This window comes from Phoca vitulina, unplaced genomic scaffold (assembly GCF_004348235.1).
Source record: "Phoca vitulina isolate PV1807 unplaced genomic scaffold, GSC_HSeal_1.0 scaffold11, whole genome shotgun sequence".
NCBI lineage: Eukaryota > Metazoa > Chordata > Mammalia > Carnivora > Phocidae > Phoca > Phoca vitulina.
Window position 1 is genome coordinate 48,957,133 of NW_022589714.1, and position 14,814 is coordinate 48,971,946.

The window sequence follows — 14,814 nt, forward strand, 5'->3', positions numbered from 1 at the left end:
TACCTGGAGCTATGCTCTGGTGCGTTGGTCATCTGGGTCTGTGCCGTGTACCCCTGCACAGGGTTTGCCAGGCCCTTCGGGTGAGAAAGGAGAAACAGGAGATGTGGGCCCTATGGTGAGTGAGACCCCACTGACAGTGTGTGACCCTCTGGCCCTAACCCCACCTCCTAGTCTCCCCCTATCCAGCTCCCCCAGCATCCCCTGCTCCCTGCATACTGCTTCCTGGCGGGGCTGCCCCCCTCCCCTGCTACCCCGCCCCTCACGATGTCTGTCTCACCCAACCCTCTGCCATTCCTGTGTGCTTAATGCTCTTTCTGTCTCTTCCGTTCCCCATCTCTGCTGTATCTCTTTTCCCCAGGGACCACCCGGCCCCCCAGGACCTCGAGGCCCAGCTGGATCCAATGGAGCTGATGTGAGTCCTCTCAGCCTCTGTCCCTTCAGATCACTCTGGCCAGTTCTGCCTCCCTTTCCCCAGACTACAAACTCTAGTCTCATCTCAGCTGCCATGAGAAGTCACTGGCCCTGGAAGGCCTCCCACTGTCTCACTGCTGTGACCTCAGGGTGCTCATTCAGGCTCTACCTCCTCCCTTAAGCAATGATTCCTACTTCTGTTCCTCTTCCAGGGTCCGCAAGGTCCCCCGGGAGGTGTTGGGAACCTGGGTCCCCCTGGAGAGAAGGTAGCTGGGAAGGGGGTGAATGAATGGACTTGTCCTGGGCGGGGGGTATCAGGGTTGGACTTTTGCCAGTTTTGATTGGGGGTGGGGCAAAAGGGAATGAGATGTGGGGAATATCAAGATTTTTCGGGGAAAGGAGGTTTTTGACCCGAGTCTCCTTGCAGGGGGAGCCAGGAGAGTCAGGAGCTCCAGGGGTCCAGGGCGAGCCAGGTGTCAAGGTGAGTGAAATCTCTGAGGCCTTGCTCCCTAATCCCCATCACCCTCCTCAACACCAGCTCCCGGTTGCTGTGACCTCCCGGAGCTGGAGCTTCTCCACAGCCCAGGAGCCTGTTCTCCTAATCCTCTGTGAGGCTGGACCCCTGGGTCTGAGTGAGCCCCATGCTCTTTCTTTGAAGGGAAGCAGGACCAGAGGACTCCCTATGGGCTTGACTTTCTGTGTGCATCCCCCTGTCACTGAGGGGGTGGAGGGGAGGCTGAAGGTGTCTTGGAAGCAGGGGCTGCGTCCTTGATCTTCAAGACCCCTTTGGGACCATCTGTACCCTCTACTCATCCTTCAGGGCCCACGCGGGGAGCGTGGGGAGAAAGGAGAGTCGGGGCAGCCAGGAGAGGCAGGACCACCAGGGCCTAAAGGCCCTGCCGGTGATGATGGCCCCAAAGGGAACCCTGTGAGTTTGGGGGGAGGGGCTGGGAAGAGGGCCTTGTGAATGAGAGACCTGGGAATGTGGGTGTGTGTGAGTGGGAGGGTCTTGCAGTAGGGGGAACCCAAGAATGGGGGGCCATTTGGGTGGAAGGCTCTGGGAATGAGGTCTCCTGGGAGGGATGTTTGGGATCTGAAATCCAGAGAGAGAAAGTGAGAGATGCCTTCTAATTAATTCCCTGAAAGCATCAGAAAGCATGAAGTGCATGAGGTGGGGAAGAGAGAGTGTGGGAGACTATCTCCCCAGGGTGTGCAGGTGGGTACGGCCTGCAGAAAGGGAGAGTGTGACATGTGCCCTGGGGCTCTGTGTTGGCTCTGGAGGCTTAGGGGGTTGTGACCTTGACCCTGTTCTCCACATTAGGGTCCTGTTGGTTTTCCTGGTGATCCCGGCCCCCCTGGAGAAGGTGGCCCCCGGGTGAGTCTTCCCTAGGGAGCAGAAGGGGGAGAGAGGGTGGGCTCCGGTACAGGGCCTTCGTGCGGCTGATGGGCTTGAGTGGGGGAAGCTGGGGGTACGGCAGGGCAGGCAGAGGGATGAGAGGATTGGCAGTTTTGGGGGTGATGCCAGCCAGGTTGGGGCAAGCCCTGACCTTGCTTCATCCCTGCAGGGCCAGGATGGTGCGAAGGGTGACCGAGGAGAGGACGGCGAGCCAGGACAGTCTGTGAGTGACCAGTGACCCCTCCCTCCACCACCGAGCCCAAGCCTTCAGGCCCATTACCCCCTTTTTATACTCTGCTCCTGAAGGGTCCATTGGCTGGAGGCTAAACACTCACCCACCCCTATTCCTCCCTCCATAGGGATCCCCTGGTCCCACTGGGGAGAACGGACCCCCTGGACCACTTGGAAAGCGGGTAAGTGAGGTGGACATCTGGGACCTTGAGGGGCAGTCCTTGGGCAAGGTGGATGGAGGATGGGGCAGTGGCAGATGGGATGGTCGGGGGGTGCCTGGGGATGGGGTGCATGTGCGTGAACATTTGTATTTGTAAGTGTGCCGTGTATAAGTGAGTATGTCTGTTCCTGGGTATGTTCTTGCGGGGGGCGGGGTGGGGATAGTACTCATCAACTGATCAGAACGCACACTGGAGGAAGGGGCTAGCTTTCCCGGAGGGCCCCTGCTAGGCTAAGGATTAACCCTCTAGTTGCTGGGGTAGAAGGTGGCGCACTAGATGGTGTGTGGGCAAGTGACTCTTTGCTGAATACACAGAACTCCTCAGTATTTTAACAACTGGTACAGCTGTACCAGCTCATCTGTCAGGCAGCTTCTGTGACTCTGTTGGTGCGTGCACAAGTGTGTGTGTGTGTGTGTGTGTGTGTGTGTGTGTGCGTGTGTGTGTGTGTGTGTGTGCGTGTGTGTGTGTGTGTGCAGGGGGAAAGTAGCTGAGCCTGGAGGCTCACTACCTCATTGACTTTTCCTTCCTGTCTCCATCTGCAGGGTCCGGCTGGCTCGCCTGGTCCTGAGGGGCGGCAAGGAGAGAAGGGAGCCAAGGTGAGGGCGAGGCTATCCTGGATGCTGGAATATTCCCTCCATCTCCTGGCACCTCTGGTTCCTCAGATTCCTCTCTCCAGATGTCTACCCCATGCTGAGCCTCTTGTCTCGAGGGAGGCTCCCTATACTTATTCCTGTTCCTGCTCCAGGAGCTCCTGGGGTTTGGCGCCTCCTCTCTGCCTCATCCTGTCCACCTTGGACCCCCCTACCCCCACCCGTACCCCTTTCCTTTGCCCTTTAAGACTCATTCCTTGTACATGTTTCAGGGGGATCCTGGTGCTGTGGGTGCCCCAGGGAAGACAGGCCCTGTGGGCCCAGCAGGCCCAGCAGGGAAACCTGGTCCTGATGGTCTAAGGGGACTCCCGGGCTCAGTGGTGAGTCATGGAGCGGAGAGGCTTGGCTGGGGGTAGGAGGGGTCAGGGGCCTTTGGAGGGGTGCCTGTGTGGGAACAGTTCTCCTGATCTCTGTGGTCCTCTTGAATCTGCAGGGTCAGCAAGGCCGTCCTGGGGCCACAGGCCAGGCGGGGCCTCCAGGTCCTGTGGTGAGTGACTCTGGATTAGGTGGGGTGGGTGGGGGTGAGGATGGTGGTGCCCTTGGGCAGTGGGCATCCAGCTGAAGCCCTGGAGGAAGTGGGAAATGGCGGTGGGGAGAGCTTGTTCCCACCTTTCCATGGAGAGAGTGACTTCCTGTCTCCTCACAGGGACCCCCAGGGCTTCCTGGCCTTCAAGGTGATATTGGAGCCAAGGGCGAGAAGGTGAGTGACAGACATGCGGCCAGGTATCTCCCCTCAACCTCACCCCGGAAGCCTATGGGGACCCTGAGTGCCTACCACTGTGCTCAGGCCTCCAGCACCGAAGGGGTTCTTACTCAGCATCTTACCCAGCATCTTTGGGGGTCCTTACTCAGTGAGGATTGTTCACAGGCCCTGCTCTGTCCTCAGGCCCTGTGCCCAAGTCTCTCTTGTGTTCTGGGCTCTGACCCCTGTGGGCTTTTTCTTCTGCACCCACATGTCTCCTCTCTGCCTCCCCCGACCACCTGTCCGTTCTCCAGGGTCACCCAGGTCTCATCGGACTGATCGGGCCCCCTGGGGAGCAGGGAGAGAAGGGTGATCGGGGACTTCCTGGCCCTCAGGGCTCTGCTGGACAGAAGGGAGAGACGGTGAGGACATGGTCTTGGAAGGTCTGGGAGGATGAGTGTGGGGATTTGTGTTGGGGGTGGAAGGGAGGAGGTGGAGACTCAGCTGGGGGGTAAGGGAGGGGGTGTGGAGGAGGACCCAGTTGAACCATGCCCCTCTCCTTCCTAGGGTATCCCGGGAGCATCTGGTCCTATTGGTCCTGGAGGGCCTCCTGGCCTCCCCGTGAGTACCCCATCTGTTCCTCACTAAATCCCCTCAACCCCACTACTCCCCCCTCCATAATCCCCCAATGGCTTCCATGGCAACCACCAGCCTAAGCAGAATAGGCCCCAGTGTCCTCCATATGTCCTCACACCCGCAGTGTTCCCCCCGATCCTTCCAGGGCCCCCCGAATATCCCTGTGGTCCCTCACGCCTTCCCCTCCTTCTTGTAGTAAAGCCAGGGTCCTGTGGACTCATGACTTAGCCTCTCCATTCCTCCACGTCCCAACCGTCCCCTGTGGTGACCGTCTCTCTCTTGTTCCTCATTTCACAGGGACCTGCTGGCCCCAAAGGAGCCAAAGGAGCCACAGTGAGTGACCCCCAGGCAGCTGTGAGCTCTGCCCCCGTCCCCCAGCTGGACTTGATGCTTTCTCTCCAGGGCAAACATGCTCCCTCCAGTGGAGCTCCTCATTCCCAGCCCAGAGACTGACTTGACCCTTCTGGGGCCTTGATTGCATGCGTGACCCCTTGACTCCTCCATGACCTCATTTACTCCTTTGGCAGGGCCCAGCTGGACCCAAGGGAGAGAAGGGCGTCCAGGGTCCTCCAGGACACCCGGTGAGTTACATGTCAGGGCCTGCTTCTCTGCCTTGGCCTCTCTGTCTCTGTGTTTCTCAGCTTCCCCCTCCTATCAACCTTGTCTCTCACCCTCTCCATCCGTCCCTCCAACCAGGGCCCCCCGGGCGAGGTGATCCAGCCCCTGCCCATCCAGATGCCCAAGAAGACTCGGCGCTCGGTGGACGGAAGCCGCCTTATGCAGGAGGATGAGGCCATACCGACTGGGGGGGCTCCAGGCAGTGCTGGGGGGCTGGAGGAGATCTTTGGCTCCCTTGACTCCCTGCGGGAGGAGATTGAGCAGATGAGGCAGCCGACAGGGACCCAGGACAGCCCCGCTCGCACCTGCCAGGACCTGAAGCTCTGCCACCCGGAGCTGCCTGACGGTCAGTGCCCGCCTCAGGAAAGAGCGTAACGACAGAATGAAAAGCAGAATGGACACAGGAACTCCGTGGGGAAGGTGTGGGGTAGGGGTGAGGGTCCAGGGGCTTGGAGCAGCAGCTCTTTACCAACTAGGTCAGAAGGCTTTCAACATTTAACAACTGATCTGGTCCTACCGGTGCGTGCCGGCTCACGATCAGCCCGCTGTCTACAGGAAGTGACAAACATACACACGTGTACACACGTGTTTGCATTTACAGACGGGCATGCGTGCGAATCTACGACCACATATCGTACCGACGTGAGGGAGTCAGTGCTCCTGCCTCCTCCGTCGGGAGCCTGGGGGCACTGCTGCAGGGAGGGGTGCCACAGGCGGGCAGGGGTGTAAGGTGATGACGGAGTGCGAAGTAGGGTGGGCAGCGTTGTGGGGTTCTGGGGGACAGTGGGACCTGGAGACTGAGGTCATGGTGGGGAGGGGTGGGGGGGAGGGTGGGGGGGTTAGAGCAGCAGGGTGGGGAGTGGGAAGAGGGGCAAGGAGCGTCTTGGGTCCCGCCTGTGGGGGCCCTGACCCTTCCCTCTCCCTCACCCAACAGGAGAGTACTGGGTCGACCCCAACCAGGGCTGTGCTCGGGATGCCTTCCGGGTTTTCTGCAACTTTACGGCGGGGGGGGAAACATGTGTGACCCCCAGGGATGACGTCACGCAAGTGAGAGCTGGCCCCTGACTTCCTCCCCTGCCCCACTCACAGCCCCAGTGGCTTCTGGGATTCTGGGACAGGCGCCCTGGCCCTACAGAGCCTGCTGCCCCTTCTTTCCTTGACTCTTCACTTCTCACCACCAGCCCGCCGCTGCTCACTTTGTCTCCTTCCCTTGACAACCCAAGACAAAGCTTGCCTTTTGTTTACCCTCAGTCAGTCCCCGGCTCCCGCTTTGGCCCCTCATTCTCCCGCAGCTCTTTCTGCCCGCCCGTTCCCTGCCCGTGACCCTGCCCGTGACCCTGGCCCGGGGTCCCCGCTTCCGTAGATGCTCCACAAGCCCTGCTCTGTCTGCCCCTCACTCGCTGGCCTCTCTCCTGCCAGTTCTCTTACGTGGACTCAGAAGGCTCCCCGGTCGGTGTGGTCCAGCTCACCTTCCTGCGGCTGCTCAGCGTCTCAGCCCACCAAGATGTCTCGTACCCCTGCTCTGGGGTGGCCCAAGATGGTCTCCTGAAGCTCCGGGGGGCCAATGAGGATGAGCTGAGCCTGGAGACCAGCCCCTATGTCAAGGAATTCAGAGAGGGCTGTCAGGTGGGAAGCAGGAAGAGCTGGGCGGGGGGGTGCATCCTGGAGTCAGGCTGCAGGAAGACCCTTTGGGCAGAGGCACCCAGGAAGAGCAGGAGTAGTCCCACTTCTTTGTGTCACATACACCCGAGGGAGCGCTGGCGGGGGTGAGGAGGGTGGGGCTCACCTCTGGGCACACACCAGCATCACCCAGAGTGAGCCATGCAGGCTCGTGCACATGTTCACACGGATTGTGCGACAGAGGCCTGCAGGGGTGCAGATCAGCCCCCGGCCCGTGAGGGCGCGGGAGCGCACAGACACCCACGGTCTGTACGTACACCCCCAGCGTTGCCTGGCCGGGGTCACCCAGGCATACACATGGGGAATCAGGCCAGATATTGTCACAGTTACACCACAGACACCTGTTTACACAGCCCTGTGGGGTGACCCAGACTCGCACAACCACCACAGTGGATAATCTCAAAGACAAGCCCAAAGCCGCAGGGACTGGCTCGTGAGCCCATGTGCGTGTGTGCGTACCCACGTGCACACGTACACGCATATCCAATCTTCCTAGCTTTCCCAGTCCTGACTCTCTGGGAGAAATTTGAGGAAGGAAATCTAGCAAGTCTGACCATGTGCCAAGGATTGGGCGCTCAGAGGAGAGGCCAGCCCGGCCCGAGGCTGGGGCGTCTGTGGGGCGTGCGCACGCCTCCACCACGCTCACTGCTCCCTCTCCCCCTTCTCCCCCCAAGACACAGCAAGGCCGGACGGTGCTGCAGGTGCGGACACCTGTGGTGGAGCAGCTCCCAGTGCTGGACGCCTCCTTCTCAGACCTGGGGGCCCCCCCTCGGCGGGGAGGGCTGCTGCTGGGGCCCGCCTGCTTCATGGGCTAGGACCTTCTCTGTCTGACCCTGTCCGCTGAAACCAGGCCCACCTGGAATCCCACAGCATCAGCTCTGTGCCATCTCCGGAGAGGGCTCCTCACCATCTAGGGGGCTCTGGGCCAGGGCGCCGAGAGCCCCCAGTCAGGGGCAGACCAGGGGAGGGGTGAAGCGCACATGTCGGGCGCCCCAGGGGAGGGGTGGCATCTGGGGCTCTTGGCCCTCCCACCTGGAGCCTGTGACCTGTTAGACAGCTGGGACCCTTATTTAAAACTCACCTCCCAATCACCCCCAAACAAGTGGAAGAGAAGAGAAAGGACACTGTGTATTTTGTATTTAAAAGTAATTATATTAATTATTTAAAGAGTGGAGAACAAAAGAACAAAAAAAGATAAAGAGAGAAATGCCAACAAAAATCAGCAGATTTTGGAGACAGGGCTCCCCAGGGGTGAGCCCTGGCACCCTCCTCCTTGCCTCAGGGCTTTCCTCAGTGACTGTGGGGGGACGTTTTCAGGCCAAACCCCACCTCCCTCACAGCCCGCCTGCAGCACCCACTGTGAATGTTGGAATATATGGTCTCCTTTGCCTCAGGGTCTGACTCTCTCTGCCCAGGGTGGGGCTTTCTCCGCTCCACCTCCTGGGTGTTTGGCTCCCTGACCCACACACTGGCTGTCTCTCACTTGGTCTGGGGCTTGCAGGACCTGCCTGCGACTTGGGGAGCAGGTCGCATCCCCCAGGGGGAACTGGAAGGGTGAGGGGTGAGAGCAGGGCCTGTATTCAGTACTGTTGAAATATGGAAATTCATCCTTATGAGCTCGTCAATCCCATGGCTCTGAGCCCCTGAGTATCCCACTGCCATCCTGGCCACCCTGGTCCCACCCCTGAGCACCCCCACACCTTCCCTGATCCTGCTATGGAAGAGTTAATGTGTGGCATCTGGATGGAAGGGACTCCCAGGACCTTGTCTAGCCCTATGACCAGTGTCCGTTCTGACTGATGGTTAAATAATGTGATCATCTCCTCCCCGGGGCACACATGTGTGGTGCTTGTGTTGTTATTTCAACCCCGGACCGACCAGTACCCCTCTTTGCCGGCTGAGGCTTTCCCAGAAATGGAAGGCTTAATCCCTTTCCCCAGGGGGCCTGTCCTTTTGTGGTATCAGGGCCCAGAAAAAGTTCATAAAACCTGGCTGACAAGTCCAGACTCACCAACTGATCTCCCAGTGACATCAGGTGGAGAGCCAGGGCTCTGTCTGACACGGATGCTGGATTGTTTCTGGGTGAGGGTGTGCCTGTCTTCCTTGTGTCCAGGTCAAACATGGCCTTCCTGCACCCCGGGCCCCATCTTTAGGGACCTCGGGGCTGGAAGGGGGCCTTACATGGTCTAGTCCAAACTCTTGGCAAATGAGGAGACTGAGACCCACGTCCAAGACAACGTTTCTTGCCCCTGTGCCTCTGGTCACCTCATCCTTCCCCTTCAGGTGTGCCGTGGTCCTGGCAGCGGGTGTGGTCGAAGGCCACCCACACCTGCGCATATTACCGGCTATGCCCTTCCAGGCTTCTCTCTGTGTCAAGTGCACAGTCCTCGGCCCGTCGCGTGCTGTGCCGCCCCCACTTACTCCTTCCCCAGCAGCCCCTCTCAGGGCTTGTTCAGTAGCTCTGTGCCCTCTGGGTCTGGGTAGGGCCCTTCTGTTCAGGGCAGCTGCTCAGCCAGGCATCCCTAGCTGGCTTCCCCGCCTCTCCTGGGGTTTCCCATCCTCACACAGCGTTTCCTGGCTCCCTCCCCTCCCGCCCGTAGAATAAAACTTACTCCGGGGCCTCTTCCCAATCCTCGCTGGAACTCGCTTGGGCCCATGTGTGCTTGCCGGTGGCCTCAACCCGCCCCCCCCAGGCAGGCCCGGGAGGGACCCCGAGTCCCGGGAGGCAGCACCCCGCCCCTCCTGCTGGATCCCCGACCGCACAACCTTGATCGTCCCCGTCCCGAGGAGAGAACTCCTTTCTCTGAAACCCTAGAGTGGTGGAGCAAGCTCAATGTCGATCCAAGGAAGCTCTCTTATGGGGTCTAGAAGCCCAGCCTGGCATCGATGGTGGGCAGGAAAACCGTTTGCAGGTGAAAACAACAACGAAAACAACCCCCCCAAAACAAACAAAAAACCCTTCTCCACGCATCTCCGCCTCTGCTGCCCCCTGGTGCCGGAGCCAAGACCTCGGCCCGCCAAAGGGCCGGCGGAGTAAAACGCCCCTAACACGCTGCCCCTTCCTTTGTCACCCACGGAACTCCCACTCTCCCAACCCAAGAGGAGGCCGAATGGAGGGGAAGCCCCCTGATCTCATCTTTTCGGGGTCAGGCGGTGGATGGGTTTTTGGGATCACTGACGCCCTCGGTCTCAGTCTCCAAGTCCCAAAGGCTTCGCGCAACCCCCTCCCTTTCCTCCTGGGCCTCAGCTCAAGGGAAGATCAGACCTAAATAGATCCTTGCCCACACCCACTCCCAGCCAGCCTGGGCCAGAGCTGAGGCTTTTCCGGGCTCTCTCTGCAATTGGAGCCAAACCCACAGAGGTTGCCCCCAGAGCACAAAGGGGAGTGTCCCCAAAGGTCACTTTTGGTCAGATGCTCTGAGCTCAGAGGGCTTTTCTCCACGAAGCAATGCCATACATTCACTCAAATAACATTTATACATGGCAGTTGGGTCCCAGGCCAATCCACAAAAGCCTATTTAGCTAGAAGGCCAACCAACCCCAGACAACAGTTTTACGAGCGATTCTGTGCCAAGTTGCAGCCGAGAATGTCAAACCACAGCCCTCTCCTTGCAGCGGGACTTTTGCCTCCCGTGGGACAAGCGAGAGCCTGGCTCTAAGGAAAGATGGGAGGATCTGAAGGGCAGAGGTGGGAGTTTTGGGATGGCGCTGGGTGTGGGTAGCGCAGGGGCCCTGATATCTAAGCATGTGGGTGCTGGTAGCAGCTCCAAGGGCTGTGGGCGATGGAGGCTTCTGGATGGGGCGGGGAGTCTGTAAAGAGGAGAGAGGCAGAGACTTTGGGGAGCTACCTTGGGTTTGATTGGGTCAGAGCACAAACTTGCAGGAAGGGCTGGGTTCTGAAACTCATGACTGCCTCTCAAACAAGTTTAACTTGAACCCAGTAAGGAGGAGGGAGTCACTGATGATGTTTGGAAAGATAAGTGATATGACAGATGTGTGCATTAGCAAGGCCCCACCCAGGTTGGATGAAGCTGTGAAGGGCCTGGACACAGGCCCACAGCCAAACAACCTCAGGGAGGTAGTGAGATTTAGCGCGAAGGCTGTGGGGATGGGTGCTCTAGCCCTTCACACTCTTGGAGCTGCTTCTTAGCCTCGCGCTGAGATTTTTGGCATCGTAACTTATGTTACGATACGATACTTATGATACATGGTCAAAAAACAACTTGTAAAATTCGGACCGCTTGGATCTCTGTACCTGGGAGCACTACATATCCCAGAAGGCCTCAAGATCCTTGGCTGTGTTGCATGCTGGGATTTGTAGTTTCTGCATGGATCAGGGTAGGTGGGGGTAGAGACAGACAGGGAAGGGAGTGGATCAAGGTAAGGCTGTAGTTGCCTCAGAAAAAAGTGCCTGTGCAGTAGGCGGTGGTGACCCAGTTTTGTGGGTATGTAGCCCCTATTCCTTCAAGTTTGGTGTGGTCAGCAGAGAGTGTTAGGGCCGTATCCTAACAGGCCATGGTAACGTTTCCCAGCTCAAACCTGTGCAGGTGAGCAGAAATCACCCCTGGGTGCTTGCCATTGGCTTCCTTTTACTTTTTTATTTTCTCACCTTCAGGGTAGTTTCATGGCAACCGGCACTACCGGCTGACTGCCTTCTCAGTTGGGAAGACCTGTCCCACTAGTCCCTGAACGAAGACCGGGGACATCTATAAGGGCACCTCCTTTAGGGTTACCCTCAAGCAGCCAAGATGGTAGAATAAGCCTCAGTGAGAGCCAGCCCACCACACTGCCTTCCCTCAGGTAACAGGGGCATGACAAGCCATTGGTTAATTTGCTCTGCCTTCTCTTTCTAGTAGTAACATCTTTTTAAAAGACTTTATTTTTTTATTTGAGAGAGAGAGAGAGAGAGTGCAAGAGAGCACGAGAGAGAGAGAGAGAGAGAGAGAGAGAGAGCGCGCGAGCGTGAGCCAGCACAAGCGGGAGGGAAGGGGCAGAGGGAGACGGAGAAGCAGATTCCCTGATGAGCCAGGAGCCCTACGCAGGGCTCCATCTCAGGACCCTGGGATCATGACCTGAGCCGAAGGCAGACACCCAACTGACTAAGCCACCCAGGCGCCCCTCTCTCAGTAACATCTTACTTCCAGGTGGAAGGCCTTTTGAATAGGTACGTGGTTTTCTAAAGCATAACAGATAAAAGCGACACTGGATACTATGGCAGCTGGTGTAAAGGTCACGTTCCAGGTCTTGCCACTTCACCTCTACAGGGCTGGGTCGTGGTGACACATTCCTGTGTTATGTTCATGTCTCCCCTCAGTCTGGGCCGTATTGGTGGGTCACACAGTGGGTCAGTTCTTCTCACTAACTCAGGTACACCTATACTATTAGTGCTGGTAGAGATTTCTTATAACTCTGCAACTTTCCACTACCTGCATTTTTAACACCTTAATATTTTCCCTACCTTTCAGAATTGAAAATCTATAGAAATAAACAAATAAAAATTAAAAACTAAGAAACGTGTTTCAGAGATATTCAGGTTAGGGAGAAGATGGGAAATAGCACCCCATTTGATTGGAGCCCTGGTGGCAGAGGACATCAGACAGAAAAGTCTGCTGTGGCAGCTGGTCTAGGCCGAGTAGGGTTGAGCAGACTCAGGGCGGAGGAGGGTACTGACTGATGCTAGCTGGCGGCTCTCTCTGCATTCCTAACCAAGGCTTCTCCTGCATGTAACTTGCCAGTGGTGTTTTGCTTCTGGTGGGGCTACTTCTTTACTATGAGCTCCCGCTCGTGCTGGCTCACGCTCGCGCTCTCTCTCTCTCTCTCTCTCTCGTGCTCTCTTGCATTCTCTCTCTCTCTCAAATAAAAAAATAAAGTCTTTTAAAAAGATGTTACTACTAGAAAGAGAAGGCAGAGCAAATTAACCAATGGCTTGTCATGCCCCTGTTACCTGAGGGAAGGCAGTGTGGTGGGCTGGCTCTCACTGAGGCTTATTCTACCATCTTGGCTGCTTGAGGGTAACCCTAAAGGAGGTGCCCTTATAGATGTCCCCGGTCTTCGTTCAGGGACTAGTGGGACAGGTCTTCCCAACTGAGAAGGCAGTCAGCCGGTAGTGCCGGTTGCCATGAAACTACCCTGAAGGTGAGAAAATAAAAAAGTAAAAGGAAGCCAATGGCAAGCACCCAGGGGTGAGCATCAGTTTTCTCCTCTGCAAAATGGGAGAGCACTTGCTCTATCAAGGAATAATCCCCCCGTTAGTGACAACCTTTGCACTGGAAAGAGAAGGGAGGGGAACTGGCCACACTGCCCTGGTTAAATCTCCTTGCCTTGATCCCTGCTGACACACTGGGTCTGGGGCACACTGCTCCCCTTTCAACTTCTGATCTTAGTGCTGTCAAGACTCTGTACTTCTAAAGTTTCTTTTCTTTTCTTTTCTATTCTTTCTTTCTTTATTCAATTTTTTAAAAAAAGGTTTTATTTATTTATTTTTGCAAGAGAGAGCATGAGTAGGGGTAGGGGGAGAGGGGCAGAGGGAGAAGCAGACTTCTCACTGAGCAGAGAGCCCGATGTGGGAACTTGATCCCAGGACTCTGGGATCATGACCTGAGCCAAAGGCAGACGCTTAACTGACTGAGCCACCCAGGTGCCCATCTATTCTTTTTTTTTTATTTTATTTTAAATAGGTTCCACACCCCATGTGGGGCTTGAACTCGCAACCCTGAGGTCAAGAGTCACATGCTCTACAGACTGAGCCAGCCAGGCGCCCCTAAAGTTTCTTTTTGTTACAAACATAAAATCTGATTCAGAACAGCTTAAGCCCCAAAGGAAACTTATGATAAAAATGTCAGGGTACTCAGGATTTGAAGGAAGGGTTGACTTCATAGGGAAGAGCAAAGGCAGTTCTGAGACCTCAGGGGTTCATAGACTTTGTCCCTGAGTGTGGCCACAAACACTGCTCCATCAGTCCACTTTCAACCTCTGTGTGTCTGGGCTCTGGTTCAGGTTCCTGGAGCTCCAGTCCTGGTGAGCTGTCCCCCTGAGAACCAACTTTCTACGTCTGGTGGCCCAGTGTGACGACAGATAATTTATATGAAGCCCTAGGGGGGTGTAAGGGAGGTGTTGGGGTCACTCTTCCCGCATAAGGTGGGATAATGGAGAAGACACCCCAAGAGGTGCTTACTATCTTTCCCTCTATGCAGACCCCGTTCTGTAAGTTTGATCAGCATGATCCAACCAGCCCGTTCATGACCATATTAGCACTCCCTGACTCACCCTCTCCCCAAGGGCCAACGAAAGTCACTTTCAGCGGTTGTAGCCACGACGATGTCATGAGCTGTTTAATCCCAGAGTCCAGCATCTCTGTTGTTTGCATTTTGCTGCTTTCCTCTTCAGCACATAAACATCCATGACCATGATACCCAGGGCTGCATTATGACTTCTACAGGCCCTACGCACATTTGCCTTTCTGGCCTTTTCCTCAAAAAAAATTCAGAACTGTATTTTACGACTGTGTTGTTATACAGATAAATATATTCATATTATATATTTATATATTAAGATATTTTCTTCAATCTAAGAGTTCATTTTCTATTTTAAAAAGAAATGTAAACATTTTCATGAACCCCCAAAAGGACTGTGGACCCTACACCCTGTGTCTATTGTGCCAAATGGATAAGTGGACTCTCACTGTGTCTTCATCGAAGATTTTATGCTTTGTTAATAAAAAAAGATCCCTCTTCCTGTTTACTGAATTTTATCTTGATCAGGATATTTTGTCTAATGTTAAAAAACCCTGCTTTTTCTCATTTGCTTTATCTGGTTTCTATGTGATGCCTATCATCTATTTTTAGAACTTTCTTTAATGGAGAATTTCAAATACACGAACATAGAGAGAATGGTAAAATGAATCTTCTGCTATCCATCAGCCATGAGTTGATAAAAATTTTCAACTCATAGCCAATCTTGTTTCATTTCTACCTCACCGACTCCTTCCTCCTCATCTGGATTTTTAAAAAAAATTTTATTTTATTATGTTATGTTAGTCACCATACATTACATCATTAGTTTTTGATGTGGTGATCCAGGATTCATTGTTTTCATACAACCCCCAGTGCTCCATGCAGTACGTGCCCTCCTTAATACCCATCACCAGGCTAACCCATCCCTCCACCCCCTCCCGTCTAGAACCCTCAGTTTGTTTCTCAGAGTCCATCGTCTCTCATGGTTCGTCTCCCCCTCCGATTCCCCCCCTTCATTTTTCCTTCCTACTATCTTCTTTTTTTTTTTTTTTTTTTT

At 55.6% G+C, this 14,814-nt stretch overlaps 1 protein-coding gene across 7 annotated transcripts in view; it reads left to right on the plus strand.

The window, feature by feature from the left end:
- The window catches only part of COL11A2 (collagen type XI alpha 2 chain), a 29,155-nt gene extending 21,241 nt beyond the window's left edge, over positions 1-7,914 (plus strand). For all 7 annotated transcript variants that reach the window (XM_032410051.1, XM_032410052.1, XM_032410050.1 and 4 more), the window contains 20 exons: positions 62-115; positions 359-412; positions 624-677; positions 839-892; positions 1,232-1,339; positions 1,733-1,786; positions 1,977-2,030; positions 2,167-2,220; positions 2,802-2,855; positions 3,122-3,229; positions 3,343-3,396; positions 3,556-3,609; positions 3,906-4,013; positions 4,159-4,212; positions 4,525-4,560; positions 4,755-4,808; positions 4,924-5,191; positions 5,780-5,892; positions 6,265-6,471; positions 7,200-7,914. In XM_032410051.1, the coding sequence (XP_032265942.1) occupies positions 62-115; positions 359-412; positions 624-677; positions 839-892; positions 1,232-1,339; positions 1,733-1,786; positions 1,977-2,030; positions 2,167-2,220; positions 2,802-2,855; positions 3,122-3,229; positions 3,343-3,396; positions 3,556-3,609; positions 3,906-4,013; positions 4,159-4,212; positions 4,525-4,560; positions 4,755-4,808; positions 4,924-5,191; positions 5,780-5,892; positions 6,265-6,471; positions 7,200-7,340 (1,737 nt within the window). In that variant the 3' untranslated portion in view covers positions 7,341-7,914. The remainder of the gene's footprint in view (positions 1-61; positions 116-358; positions 413-623; positions 678-838; positions 893-1,231; positions 1,340-1,732; positions 1,787-1,976; positions 2,031-2,166; positions 2,221-2,801; positions 2,856-3,121; positions 3,230-3,342; positions 3,397-3,555; positions 3,610-3,905; positions 4,014-4,158; positions 4,213-4,524; positions 4,561-4,754; positions 4,809-4,923; positions 5,192-5,779; positions 5,893-6,264; positions 6,472-7,199) is intronic.
- Positions 7,915-14,814: the final 6,900 nt, after the last annotated feature.